Source organism: Aythya fuligula, chromosome 1 (genome assembly GCF_009819795.1).
Source record: "Aythya fuligula isolate bAytFul2 chromosome 1, bAytFul2.pri, whole genome shotgun sequence".
Classification (NCBI taxonomy): Eukaryota; Metazoa; Chordata; class Aves; order Anseriformes; family Anatidae; genus Aythya; species Aythya fuligula.
In genome coordinates this window covers 163016094-163030891 of record NC_045559.1, presented here as the reverse complement: position 1 = coordinate 163030891, position 14798 = coordinate 163016094, and the positions used below count along the sequence as shown (strand labels likewise).

Here is a 14798-nt window from a genome sequence, read left to right as displayed (position 1 = left end):
AGCACCTCCCCTGCTTTGCGCCTGCGCTGCGGCGGCCGCCATTTTGTAGCTCCCGCCGCGCCGCCCTGCCCTGCCCTGCCCGGCTCCTCACAGGGGGGTGGCAGGGGTCACACACACCCACAGGGAAACTGGAGTGGATCAATCCCAACCCAGAGAAATATAATATAAACATGTTTTGTTTAGGGTTCAACGCATTCATTAACACAGGAGTCCGTGGGCTCAGCTGCAGGAGCGGGAGGGTTCGCTAGGTTTGGGCATTGGGGAGCCTAGTCCTGTGAGCTGGAGTCCTCACACATGGGCTAAGCGAATGCTGATATCTGGAAAGAGTTTTAATTCCAGTGCACGTGTGGAGATAAGAAACCTGAAACCTGAAACCCCTGTGCGCTAGGGCCAGGATTAATGTCAAAGCTAGGGGAGTGAGCACCTTGAGAGCTGGAATTCCCTGTTTTTCTTTTCCTGACTTACTGACCAGGCTCCCTGGATAGACCCTGAACCTAAACTGTAGGATGTCTCATCTCCAGTATCACTTCTGGTCCTGCTTCATGGATGATGAAGGATCATCCATGGATGACTGATGGATGTCACACTTATATTATAGGTAGCCCTTTTCCCAGGATTGGCTTTGGATCTGATTGGGATGTGATGTCTCCACTGCAGATCCACCATGTTATGTTCCTGTGTCATAGTCCAGCTTCAACTTCCTCATGCTCTGTCTCTTCCCTGTGACCTGATCATGCCCTTCTCTCTCTCTCAGCTCCGTGTACTCATCCCAGCTCATGATATGTTCCTGCCCTGGCTCTGCATCACCTTGAAATAGCCCCATGATGATTCATCTCTGGCCAGGGCCACAACACCAAATAGCAATAAAAGCACTTCACAAGGGGTCCACCTCTTACACGAGACCTTTTCAAGCTGTGAGAACACACCTTGGTGGGGGAGAAGCTGCTGTCAGAGCCCAGTGTGCAGTGATAGGTCTTAATTACCCTGTTCAGCCTCAGCTGGGGCTCCACCCAGACCTGCTCTGACCATGGGCTCCATGTAAATTTAGACCTGGGCATCTAAATGTGACCTGAGCTATGCTGTAGGTGTATATGTGCATCCAGTTCTGTCTCCTGCAGTCCTGACAAGGATTCCTGTGAGCTTATGTTGCAGGTGGCCTTCAGTCTTGTCTCCTGCGTGGAACCTGGACACGTTATTACAGGTAGTCCCATCTCCTGGCTGGATGCTAAACTTGACTTTGCCTTGCTGTGCGTGGAACTATTGGTGGATCCAGTCACAAACACATTCCTGTCCCCATTTAGAAATTACAGGACTGTACTGTGGTCACTCAAATCACTGTCCCAGCTTGCACCATGTTTGCCTCTCCTCCTGCCTTGTCCTCCCTTGCAAAGCAGACCTACTTCTGCTGCTCCCTGACATCCCTACAGCTAACAGACCCAGCATAAGCTATTAAAGTTGGCATCTGACTTCAAATAGTCATGTATTTGGAGTGGGAAAGAGTGCCACTGCTCTGCTGTGTGGCATCGCTAGGGTGCTAGGGCAGGTTGACAGCTGATGACATTGAAATCTAAACTAGCTGTTCCAAACCACAACTTTTGGCTGCAGCAGCAGGGTTTCTTTTCCCCTTTTCTCTCTGTTCATTCCATCTTGTGTCTCTCCCAGGCAGAAAAAAATTACGAATGCAGTCAACCTCAGAAGTTCAGCTTTGTAGCTAATCCTTTTTTTTTCCTCAAAGCCTACTAGTGGACAAAGGTGGAGATCAGTTCTGTGAGTTGACAAAAGGCACTTTGACATGCTTTTGGATAATTAACTAGACAGCTGCTGACTCATACTGCTGGCATGTGAGCATTTTAGTTCAGGTATATTATTCAGAAATTCATTAATCATTTACTTACTATTTTAAAACGTGGTTCACATCATAACATAGCTTGCATGAAAAAACAGTACTGTGCTGCAAAAGTTTCCTATGGGATGCAATGAAGTGATATGGGATGCAATGAAGTGAGATACAAAAAGGCTATTAAAATATACATATCAAACAGATTTGCCATCTTAGTCATTTGGTCCAACACCTTCAGCAACCACAGCAGTGCCTGAATGGATACTTACCAGTCTGCAAAGATGCTGAGCAGATGACCAAGAACAGGTTCGCACTGTATTTCTAGTTTGGCTAATGAGCAGCTATGGCACCTTCATTATTTCACTTTGCTTCCCTGCATCCTAATTTCATAGAAGGGACAAACTATACTTCTTTTCTTTCAGAAACCACTCCCAGAGTTGCATATCAGAATCTCTAAAAGTCAGAACCAGTACTATATTCCACACAAATACATATCTATTTGAACAGATGGAAGGGATGGCATCTTGTAAAACATTCAAGCTAGGAAGCAAAAATGAATAATATTATATATTATATATAATATTATATAATATATATATTTTATAAACATAAAAGAGAGAGAGATTCACTATTAGGCAGGCATACAGAATACATGAGATAAAAATTAAATATGGAAGTATATGTATGCAAGGAATTAATATAGTGCTGAGCTAAATTTTAAAGATAGGCAATTAAAAAATCAAGTAACAATGAAGCAAGATACTGAAATGTTGATGAAATTAAAGATTTTAATAGCTCTGTTATCTTAAAAGTTTATAAACACATTAAGTCATTTCAGCATTACCCAAGCGGATATCCAGAAGCCTATCCTGTATTTTTATGTTGGATGCGGGTTTTTTCCCTCAAATGTGGTGGGTTGAGTATAGTCTAGCTTAGTGCTGAGGGGAAAACTGATAGCTGTTCCGGAGCTTGCATGAACCAAGCAGTGATATCTCTCCCAGCACCTCACAGTCAAAAGTCCACAGCAGTTATTTGCCCAGTGAACAGCACTAACCAGCGTTTTCACTGCAGATGCCAACAACCAGACAGCCTCCTGGATTCCGATGCCAGCATATCCCATTTTAAACTCTAGAGATGTGGAAGAAAAGCTATGTTTTCCACACAGATTGTGCTCGCAAACCTGTCTTGACCTTATTTCTTAGCCAGAGAAATCCTCATTCAGTCCAGTGACATTTCCTTTAGCCAGTCAGAGATACGACTGACTAAAATTTCCCTAAGTAATGTTGATATCCCTTTGGTAATGGGAATATCTCTTTGGTAATGGGAATATCTCTTTGGTAACGAGAATATCTCTTTGGTATAATGGGGATATCTCTTTGGTAATGGGGAAAAAAAAAATCACAACTGTTTTTTCCCCCAATCCATCCAAATGTAGTGCAGTCAAACATTCAGTGTCACATACCACTAGACATTAAAGTTTTCCATTAAAATACGATATTACACATTATTTCCTTCCTGATATAGCTTAGCTTCCTTCACAGGTGCATGCAGGACTAGTTCCTAGAAAGGAAATTTGAGGAAATTTAGCACCCTTGGGCTCAGAGGAGCTACGCGAGCAGGGCAGGGTTAACGCCGCCTGTCAGCACCGTGTCACATGCGAGGGCCGGTTCACCGCGCGCTTTTCCGAAGCACGAGGGGGGGGGGGGGGAAAGAAAATAAATAAAAAGCTAAAACACCCCCACTGCAACTTTCGGCGTTTCTTTTGGTCCCTCCCTCTCGGCCTGGCCCCCTGCCGGCGCTCCTCGCCGCCGGGGCGGTGTCGTGCCCGGCGCGGAGCCCACAGCCAGGCCGGGCCGCCATGAGGGCGGCCGGGCGCTGCCCGGGGCTGCTGCTGCTGCTGGCCATGGGCGCCTGGGGACTGCGCTTCCCGCAGCGGCACTGGCCGGTGCCCTACAGGTGAGGGACGGCCCGAGGGGAGCCCCCGAGGGGGCTGGGGGAGCCGCAGACCCCTCGCTAAGCCCCGTGGGGAGGTGACGGTAGCGGGGGGGAAGGCGCCGCAAAATGGGGGAGCCCTCGCTGAGGGGCGGGCGGCTGAGCGGGGCTGCGCCCTTCGCCCTGCTGCTGCTGGGACAGGGGGCGTGAAAATGCTGGTGAGGAGCTCGGGTTTGGCCCTGCAAGGCCTTGCTGCAGTCGGTATCAGCTGGCTGAGCTGGCTCGGCAGCTGCTTTCGTTTTCCTCCCGCTCCGAAAAGCGCCTCCGAGCTCCTCGTGCTGCCGCAAGGGGCATCAGCGCCCCGCGGCCTCACAGGAGTTCATTATCGGTGTGCTAATCAAGCTAAATTAGGGAAATCCTGCAAATAGGTCCGGGTCTGCTCGATCCCGCTTTCATTTGGTAGGTCCTCTTCTCAGGATTAGGGCCTGGGTGGAGCTGGCAGTCCCATCGGGCTTCCCCGGTCGTGTGGTTTTGTTCTCATTTAGTTTAGGAAGGTAATGTACAGCCTCACCTTTTTAATAACATTGGTACCTGGCTTGTCCTTAGTACTGTGTTTGATATAGTCCACTCACCAGCAAGGGAACAGGTATCACAGATTTGACCTGTTAGCTGAGCTTTTCCTTCCAGCAGATGCATTGTTGCTCCCAGAAATGCTTTAAAGATGCTCATTTAATTCCCATTTTAGTGAAAAGTTGTGGTGTCAAAATCAGGCTTTTTTTTTTTAATAGAAATTCACTTCTTATGCCTGTTGATGATAAATGAAAGCTTGTTGTTTAATTCCTAGCAGTTATGTTTTCATCAAGTGATGTCTCAGGAACTGATCCTGGGGTCACAGATCTTTCAGATTTTCCAGCAAGTTCAGTAGTTGCAAAGCCTGGTCTCAGGATGATCAAAATCAGAGTACCAACCTGTCGGTCAGTCCGAGACCAACACTCAGAAATGTGGTATTTTAATGCTTCTGAACTTCCTTGTTCTCCTGTTGTCACATGCAGTGTGCACCGGGAGGGGAAAATGAAAACATAGGGCTTGTAATTTAGAAACAGGGCTTAAATTTATGGATGGCATAAGTCTTTGTTTTCTGTCTGCGTGTTCTTGTTCTAGCCATATTTTTTTTCTATTTTTTTTTTCTACCCAGCACAGACAAAATAAAATTAGAAATGTCAAAATACAGCAGCAAGCGTGGAGAAGTCCACAGGGAAAATCCACAGTGTCTAGACGGAGCAAGTGACCTTAGTTGGCTCAGAAAGTCCAGTGTCATTGAGTCATCGCTTAGCTGGGGGATCTGTCTCAGTGGCACCGGACACAAGTGCCAGGATGTGCTGAAATCACAGTCCGTGCTCCAGACAGGCTGTGTATGCCAATCTACCTTGTTGACAGGGATGTAGGAGCCTTACTAGGAGTACTAATTTACTTACTATAAAATAGATTCCCAGAGCAAACTGGTCAATCCCTGTTTAGACAAACTTAGGGGAAGGTTTTTGAGGCAGATAGGTCTCAAGCCATCCTCTAATCAGCATTTATATCTCTTTGATTCTGTGAATATAAGTCCCCCTTTGTAATCCACGTGATTTCCACATCTTAGCCATCAGCACTGTGTACTGCATGACTTGCATTTGTAGTGTCTGTAGCCTTAGTCCTGCTTCTGCAGATGCACGCCTCAGCAGTCCCATGAACTTCGTGCACTCTGAGTGTTGCAGCGTCTGGATCACAGAGTCTGCCTTTGGCAGGTGCTGCACACCCGACCTCTCCGACTCAGGCTCTCGGGAAGTGGCAAAGCAGTTGCTCCAGCCGTGAAGCTGTGCTGATCACAGAATCACAGAATTTCTAGGTTGGAAGAGACCTCAAGATCATAGAGTCCAACCTCTGACCTAACGCTAGCAGTCCCCACTAAACCATATCCCTAAGCTCTACATCTAAACGTCTTTTAAAGACTTCCAGGGATGGTGACTCCACCACTTCCCTGGGCAGCCTGTTCCAATGTCTAACAACCCCGTGTGCTTCTCTTTCCCAACGCAGGCGCTTTGATTACCGTCCAAAAACCGATCCTTACTGCCAGGCTCGCTACACCTTCTGTCCCACTGGCTCTGCTGTTCCGGTAATGAAAGAAAAAGATGTCATTGAAGTGTATCGATTACAGGCTCCAGTATGGGAATTCAAATATGGGGATCTACTTGGACATCTGGTAAGGTGATGATTCTATTTCTGATTCTGTGCTGTAGCGAAGCTACAGCAGCAAATTCACCTGAATTGAACAGCAGGTGTTGAGAGCAAGAGCTGTAAAATTGGGATAACCTTGTATGGAAGATCATGGGAGCACACAGATTAGGCTGTCTATAGGAAAGGTACCTGAAGAGCAGCAAGTTCCAAACAAAATTGACAGAATTTATCTTGGCTAAAGAAATATGACCAGCACTCTTGATGGGTTTGAATGCGTTCCACCACAGACCTGCATATTAGGAATATTTCATATAACCACATCATTACATTTTGGGTTTATTTCTTCACTAGAACTGCTTCTAGAAAACACACTCACTTGGCCCCTTATGTTGGATGAAATGTCTGCTTAGTGTGCTAACGTCTGTGGCTGAAAACTTGCTTGGGTTATGCTTGCATGAACATGGATACCTGTCAGGGTGGAAAACTAGCTGGTCAGAATGGCAGATCATAGGGAGTTGATTGCTTTTATGGTTCTTTTATGGATATTATGATTAGTATTAAACCAAAGTCTATTTGTGGAGTCATGCAAATATGAAAGGATCTCAACTTTAACAATGTTTATAGCTGTAACAGTAGTATAAATAAGCTTCAGAGCACAATCCCTAATGACTAAAGTAATGTTAATGAACATGAAATAGCAACATCAAAACCAAGCACACAGAGTCAAAAATGGAAATAGCTTCAAATATCATCATCTTAGTTGTTAAACTAAGACTGAATTTATATATTTACTGTACAGCTTTTAAAATAAATATTTATCTTACTCCTTTTGTGGCTTTCAGTGCTTTTTGGTAATTTAGTTCTGCTCTGCATTTCTTTGATGCCCTTGTGAGTTAAGCATTCAAACGTAAATGTGAGCTTTGATGGTGAGCTCCCGCTGAGTGTGTGCCTCCAGATAACAGAATATATGGTGGGTAGATAAAAAAAAGCACTGAGACACCAAGCGTGACTCCAAGTTAGCAGTATGTGCACAATACAATCTTGTGTGTTGTGCATCAACACTACTGAAAACTAAGATGATGCAGGAACTACTTTCCCTTTTCTCACCCTACTACTCAACAGTTCCCAGGTGTCTGATCTTCTGTGTAGGTCACACTGATGTCAGTGTTATAGGATCATTTTTCTTTATGTTAAAGTTTGTGTTTGTTTATTTGTTTGTTTGTTTTTTTCCTGTGTTCTCCCTTCATCTTTTTCTTTTCCAGAAAATTATGCATGATGCTGTGGGCTTCAAGAGCGCTTTAACTGGCAAAAACTATACAATGGAGTGGTATGAGCTCTTTCAGCTTGGGAACTGCACATTTCCGCATCTCCGGCCTGGAATGGATGCACCGTTCTGGTGTAACCAGGGAGCTGCTTGCTTTTATGAAGGAATAGATGATGCACACTGGAAGGAAAATGGAACCTTGGTTCTTGTGACCACAATATCAGGTATATTTCAGATGCTTTGGGTGGTGCTAATGTCATAAAATATGGTCAACCCGTCTAGGTAAAGCATAAAATCATTAAGGTTGGAAAAGCCCTCCAAGATCATCTGGTCCAACCACCCTCCTACCACCAATGCCACCCACTAAACATGTCCCTAAGCACCACTTCCAACCTTTCCCTTAACACCCCCAGGGACAGTGACTCCACCACCTCCCTGGGCAACTCATTCCAATGCCTGACTGCTCTTTCTGAGAAGAAATGTCTCCTCATTTCCACCCTAAGCAGTATCTTTTCATTTATGTTTTGTAGGTTATTTGCAATGTTAGTGGCTGATGCTACTAATTTCAAACTGAAGTATTCTCTCTGCTCTTGTTTTTAATATAGATGGTGATATTCAAAAGCTGCTGCCTTTTGAACAATGCACACTGAAGAGTTGTTTAATGGGTGTCATTTGGTGTAGCTGTGTAAAAACACTTGAGTCTCCTGACTATAAAAATAGCAAAACAGCTTGTAGAGAACAATTATGGACTCTCTTCACATGCTGTCCTCAAAACAAAGGCCTCCTATTGTGAAGTGGCAAATGACTGCTGAGATAGGAAGAAGTGGTGACAATGTGTGCATTGCTGAGGAAACAATTAAGGAAGGGATATTTAGAAATACACGTAACTGTCAAAAATACTCATCTCAATTCCCATCTCCCACATTTTGTGTCATAAAAACTGTACAAATGTCCCTAGTAATAGGTCTCTCTGTCATATGTCATAAAACAAAACCAGATATATACCTCTAAATTTGCGGATGATCACCACAATAACTTCCCGATACATACTGAAAAATGAAATCCTAAAATAAAAAGGTCGTTGGAATAAATCTGGTTGATTACTGTAGTAATGCAGTGACTTGTGAACAAAGCTCCCTGAGGACTTGAGAGCTGCAATTTTGCATGAACAAAACAGTTTATTCTCTCAAATTAGTGCAATAAGTAGTAGAAGGCACACCGGAGTGTGGAATTGCCACAGGTAACACAACGTGGAGCTTTATCTTTGCCTACTTCTACCTTCAGCTGCTTGCTGGACTTGGTCCCTAGGCTCTCTTGTTGGTGCAGATAAATTCTCAGTGGTTCTTTAAGAAATGAAGTAAGTGGAGCTGCTTTCCTCTGAGTTTGTATCTCGTGACCGAAGATATGGTCAAATTCTTTGGTATGAATACCAAGTGAAATATTTCAAACGGTTTCTGAATTCATAATGCTCTCTGTCTGTGTGGACTATTCAACACCTGAGAAAGGTGAGGCCACACCAGTGCCTTGTAGAGGTGTTGGTACTGTCCTTCAAGTCTCTCTTGCTTCCTGTTACCATGAAACTTGTAGGAAGGTGGCAATTCTGTGTTTTGAATTGTGTGAATTTGACTAGGAAATCTGAACGTTTCCGTGGAAGAGAGCGAATGGACGCAAGCACAGATGGACAGCATCGTGAGCTAAACTCCCTTCAGGAAGCAGGCAAAAAGCATCTTGTGGGAGAAGACTTTAACACGTGAAACACCTGGACCCTTTTTGCCCTTGCAAGATCCTATTGCACTCTCTGTTAGCAGTGTCAGAGAACACAAGGAATCATTTTTATTTCCTTTTAAACAATGTGGGCCAGGTTAGCGTTGCTTAGGGATGCATTTCTTTTGAGAAATTAGGGCAGGAATACCCAGAGCCTGAGTTTTTGACTGTCTAGGCATCATCCAACAGGTTGTTGCGGAGCTGTGCATAAACCTGTAATATTTTTGTTTGGTTAACGATGTTAAGTCCGTCTTGGTCTTGTTAGGAGAGACAAATCCTGTTCAGTGACGTACATTGCAGAATACCCACTAGGGAGCTAATCTGGTAGGAATTAGAGAAGATAAAGGGAGCTGCAAGCCCATCTACAGTGTACAGTAACTACAGTTCTTGACACAGATTTTAATGACTTGCTGCTTTATTAAAGCGAGTAGCGGGCAATTAAAAAAGAAATTATCCAACACGTTCGTTAAACAGAATGATTGTCATGCTCACTGTGAAGCCCCAGAGCTCTTTAAGTGTGCAGCAAAGAGCAAGTTGTAATGGGGGCAGCCTAGGAGGGCAGAGTGCAGAGCTCTTGTTGCTCTGTGGTACCTGCCTGCCCGTGTGTCTTACCTTGGGATAAGCGTGAGATGTGTTCGCCCTCTAATGACGAGCAGACCCAGAAATCTGACCTTCGCAGCCTGTTCAGGGGGATTACGTGTGGCGTGCAGCACCCTTGTGCAGTTGTACCCAGTGCAGTGATTGAGGAAAGAGAGGGATAAGGGCGAGGCTGAAATGCATCGCTAGGAGTATGGGGGGGGAAAGGAAGATTCTGCTGAACCAGAAGAGTGTCTCAGTCAGAGCTTACTTGGGCTTCTTTTGTGGAGAGGCATGAAAAATCCTGCTCTGAGTTGCAGAATTTGGATCAAGTTTTAGGAGGGGCAGAAACACCTGTTACACTGGTGAATACTGTCAACATCTGCTGTAGATAGTAATAGGATAAAATAAAATGAGGAGCGTCACGATCCTCAGGAAGTTTGAGTGTCCTGGCACAGTAGCAGGAAATGGGCCATTAAAAGGAAGTAAAGTTTGAATAACTTGCATGTAAGTTGTTACATTTTAGTTACATCTTTGCATTTGTTACCTGGTCTCTGTAATGCTTACTTTCATCTCTTACAGGAGCCATGTTTAATGAAATGGCAAAATGGGTGAAGTACGACAACGAGACTGGCATCTACTACGAGACCTGGACAGTTCAAGCAAGCCCTGACAAAAAATCCACAGTATGGTTTGACTCTTACGAATGCTCTAAGTTTATACTGAGAACGTACCAGAAGCTGGCTGACCTGGGAGCTGTGTTTAACAAGGTGCAAACAAATTATACCAGCATCATTCTGTTCAGTGGAGAACCTATCTATTTGGGAAATGAAACATCTATTTTTGGCCCTCAAGGAAACAAGACATTGGCAGCAGCTATAAGAGACTTCTACTACCCATTCAAACCTCATAAGACAGTCAGAGAGTTTTTTGTGGATCTCTTAAAAATAATCGATCGTGTCATCTTGAATCATGAGTTTTACCTCTTTTACAACTTGGAGTACTGGTTTTTACCTATGAAGTTCCCGTATCTCAAAATAATCTATGAAGAGGTTCCTTTACCTGTTGGCAGCAAAACTTCTGTCGGTGTGTAATTGCTTACGGAAGAGCCAAATTTGTCCTTTTGCCAGAATACGCGGAAGGATTTTGGAGTGCTTCTGCGATGGTGTTAAAGTGCTGTACGTCTCAACACTAAATGCAAAAGCTGTTTTACAGCCCCATGAAGAACATGCCTTTTTTCTTACAAGCTGCCTAAGTCCACAAACGCTTCAGCATCTCTGACTTTGAAGGCTCCTTTGCAGCCGTGGTGAAACACCAGCGGTGCGAGGAGCTCCTGGTCTGGCCGATCCAGCTGTCTGTGTGCCGGGGCTGAGAAACACGAGTGCCTGGCTCCCTCAGCCGTGCCTTAGATCACTACATCCGTATTCCTCTGCTCTGTACAACCAGGACCAAAGAACTGTTGGCGGGTTCATGAAGTGGGGTGGGAAAGGGCAGTGAATTTATGATAGGAGGGCCTGGGCGGTATCTTGTTGCCACTTTGCCTCCATCACCTGCATTGTGCACACAATACAGCCGGCTCTCCCTGGGAGTGGTGTGGTGGTTTTCTAACACAGGTCTGTTAACGTGTGTGTTTTGAGGCACAACTGAAATACTGCTTGCAGTAGCAGTGCTGTACCACCAGTGGTGGTGTCCTTGAAGTTGTTCTCCTGGCTGCACCTAGAGCAGCTGGTTCCCCCTTTCCAGAATCCCACTGTTCCCTTTCCTGTGGTCCCTGGGATGCTCACACACAAAAATACACCTGCAGCAGCATCATCACCTGCAAGTGAACAATGGTCACTTCTTTTTTATACCACTTGCTGAATGAGCAGCACTGCTGCAGAGGTTATGACTGTACAGTGGAAGCAAACTGCAGTTTCATTGGCCCTAAGTGGAATTAATGGCCTGCTGCAGCCAAAGAGGGGAGTACACAGTGTGAGTACACTGTGATTTGATTCACATCAGAAGAATAAAAGAACCTTGACCTTGTATTAGAAAGAACTAAAATTAATTAGTTTTAATTATCTAATCTATCATGTAAAGGCACAAGCATCGGAGCTGGCACGAGAACAATGAGGTCATGAAATTTTGCAGGGGAAATCTCCTAACAATTCCACTGCTAGGCAAAACTCACTCTACCCCCAACAGTAAAGAACGCACTTCTGCAGCCAAAGCCATGAGCCCGTGCTTTAACAGGCTGGGTTCCGGATTCTTTGCACAATACACACCAAGAAAGTGATCCAGAAGGCAGTAGGGAAGATGAAGGGTAGTAGCAAATGTGTCTACAGAAGGCACGTTCTTGTTGATGCGTGGCTTTGTGACTCCGAGCCCCTCGCTGTTGTTGAGCCCACATTTATCACCTCCAGGTAAAGCTTCAGCCTCGGAGCTAGAGCATCCCAAGCTGTCTGAAGGGGAAATTGGATCAGAAGCCTCCAAAAGCTTCTCTAGTATTTGCTACAAAGCTTGTAGCATCAATGGAGCCAGAGGGGAGCCCTTTGAGAGCCTGAAGGAGAGGCCATGGTGGGTAAGGGCATCCTTCCCCATGGCATTCCCCACGGAGCCAGGAAGAGATTCTAGGAAGGAACCATCCCTTTGACCAGCCGTCCTGGCTGGTGCACCCCCAGCCTGCTCGCTGGCAGGGCAGTGTGAGAAGCTGCAGAGTCCTTGGCTCTGAGTAAGCACTGCTCTGCAACAGCTAAAACATTGGTGCGTTATCACCACTATTTTAATCAAAAATCCAAAACACAGCACTGTGTCAGCCTCTACGAAGAAAACTAACTGTCCCAGCCAAAACCGTGACTCTGTCCCAACTGCCAGGCTCAAAGATACCCCCCTGGCTCATACACCAAGGCCAAGCACAGCCTGTGCTTCCTGTTCCCTGCAGGACTTCGCAGTGGGAAGAGCAGAGCAAAGGGTTTCTGCCTCCCCCTCACCGATCCCACTCCCAGCCATGCTGGAGTGGAGTGAGAGCTGTCGCCTTCTGTCCCATCACTGAGGGTGGGGAAAGTGCTGTTGAGGTTCTTCTGGTGCTGCAGTCACCACAGCAGAGCCATCAGGTAGGCCTACAGGACTCCCAGCCCAGACTCCGTTACCTTCAGAGACCTCAGCTACAGAATTAGGAAATTAAACTTAATTCTCCTTCCCTCCTATGCCATGTGTCCCACCTTCTCTCACCCCCCTACATTCAGGTCTTTGGTTGGGGGTGGCACTTTATTAAATAAAATTAACAAAGGGGTATGATACATCTGCCAAAGCTCTTGCCTTAATGGTTTAATTAGGCTGTGAAATAACAGCCCCTGACTGAAGCCAGGGATCTGTCAATCCAGTGACCTGTCAATCCAAATGGTGCAGTTCTTTAACGTGTGTTTGATACCCATATGAGATCACACAACAGGTGAAGTACAACATCAGGAATCACGAGTATTTCTCCTTATACAACACAAGGTGATAGCTGAGCTTCCTGCGTTCCTTTGCATTTTGCGACAAAACGCCAAGAGGATGCAAAGAGGCCCCCACTCACTGTTTCAAAGCACAGAGCCACAAGTATCAGATGTAATCCCGGAACAGATGAACAGATCATATTACGGAGCATCTAAGGTTAATTGTGGGTTCACTGTCCTACTTTTGCTATGAGGAAACTAACCGTATCTCCAAGGAATTTGTTCCTACAGCGCCAGTATTTTAGGAAAATTAATTCACATTTTGTAGCCTGAACTACACAGACACTGGAGTTCTGAGCTACTTTAAGATTAAAAAAAATATATAACTTCCTCATTAACACAATGCTCCAGTTTTTGATAAAGCAGCAGAACTTGTTTTTACAATTCCACATATGACCAGCCAGACATCGAACAGGTCCCTCTGAAGTAAAGTAACAAAGTTCAGACTTCCATCAGGCTTACTCCAAATACAACAAGCCACAGTTCAACTCTGCTTTAAATTAACAGAAAATGAAGTAAGCTTTTAACATTAACTGGAATAGATATTTTTAGTTTGTATCTATATAGTTAAATGCATTTACATAATATCATTGAAAGTTTCTTACAAAAAAAATCCTACAAAACCCACTTACATTCACAAGTTTGTGAATTTAGGTAAGTTAACATGAAACCACAAAATTGAGGTATGTAGTTGCAGTTACATTAATCACTGCTTCTGTTTCAGTACAATTTAAGCTAGTGTAACTGGTCAGGATTATCTCAGCTGTTTGGCATCAGCAGTTTTCAAGACTGGTTTTGTATCCAAATAATAAAGTGATGAAACTGAAACTCCTGTTCAGAGATACGATTTGTCACCACCCACATTAACAACTCCTACCCAAAAACTGGACAATCACTCTAACATTGAATTATCTTCTGAAAACTAGAGAAAGATGAATCCAGGAAAGATCATTTTATACAGCTGTATACATCTATGTTTCTAGTGACTGTGGTATTCCTGTCACAATTTACATTGTGGATTTTTTTAAATCATTCATTTAATCATTCCAACATGTAGAAAGCAAAATAAAAACAGCGTAAGACAAAAGGAGCATTGCAGCCTTTCCTGAGAATACTTAGACATGCCCGGGAAGTTTGTTTTATAGCTGGATTAGTTGAGCTGAGGATGCTGTAATTGGTTTGATGTATAAACACTGCAAGCCTTAAACCAAAGAAACAGAATATTGCTTCAAGTGTGTTTTTTTTTTTTTTTTTTCTTGAACACTGAGTGTGTCACATCAAAAAGTCCTTCTGTGTTGGTACAGAAGTTCATGCAGCAGAACAGACACCTTCTCAGAAAAGGACACCAGTTACCTTGCAGGGGTGAGCAGTTCATTTGCAACTGCATGTAAAGCCTCCAAACACTGGTATGCTCACTGCCTCAGGATCTGATGGATTTCTCTCCATCAGAAGCCGAAGGCTGGAATTCAAAGATGTGAGTTCCTGGCAGGAGGAAGTTGTGGTATCTGGGTTACCTGTCTCGCTTTTTGTTTTTTTCCCACAGCAGCAAGCCACAGACCACTCATCGCTTACCTTGCCAGCATCAGAACACGAGCAGCCATGGTCCAAATAAATTTTCGCTGCATTACAAGATAAAAGCACTTCATACGCCAACGTAGTGAAAACACTCCCCTCTTCCCCAGATTATTAATGTTACTTAACTTCACCACACAGGCAATTTTGAGAGTCA

The 14798-nt window shown here is 44.6% G+C and overlaps 1 protein-coding gene across 1 annotated transcript; it reads left to right on the top strand.

Moving 5' to 3' along the window:
• The first annotated feature begins 3645 nt into the window (after window positions 1-3645).
• CLN5 (CLN5 intracellular trafficking protein) lies at window positions 3646-12277 on the top strand. Its single transcript, XM_032207715.1, has 4 exons — window positions 3646-3796; window positions 5849-6014; window positions 7252-7477; window positions 10176-12277. The coding sequence occupies exons 1-4, from the start codon at window positions 3699-3701 to the stop codon at window positions 10685-10687; spliced, it is 1002 nt and encodes a 333-aa protein (XP_032063606.1). The 5' UTR covers window positions 3646-3698; the 3' UTR covers window positions 10688-12277.
• Window positions 12278-14798: the final 2521 nt, after the last annotated feature.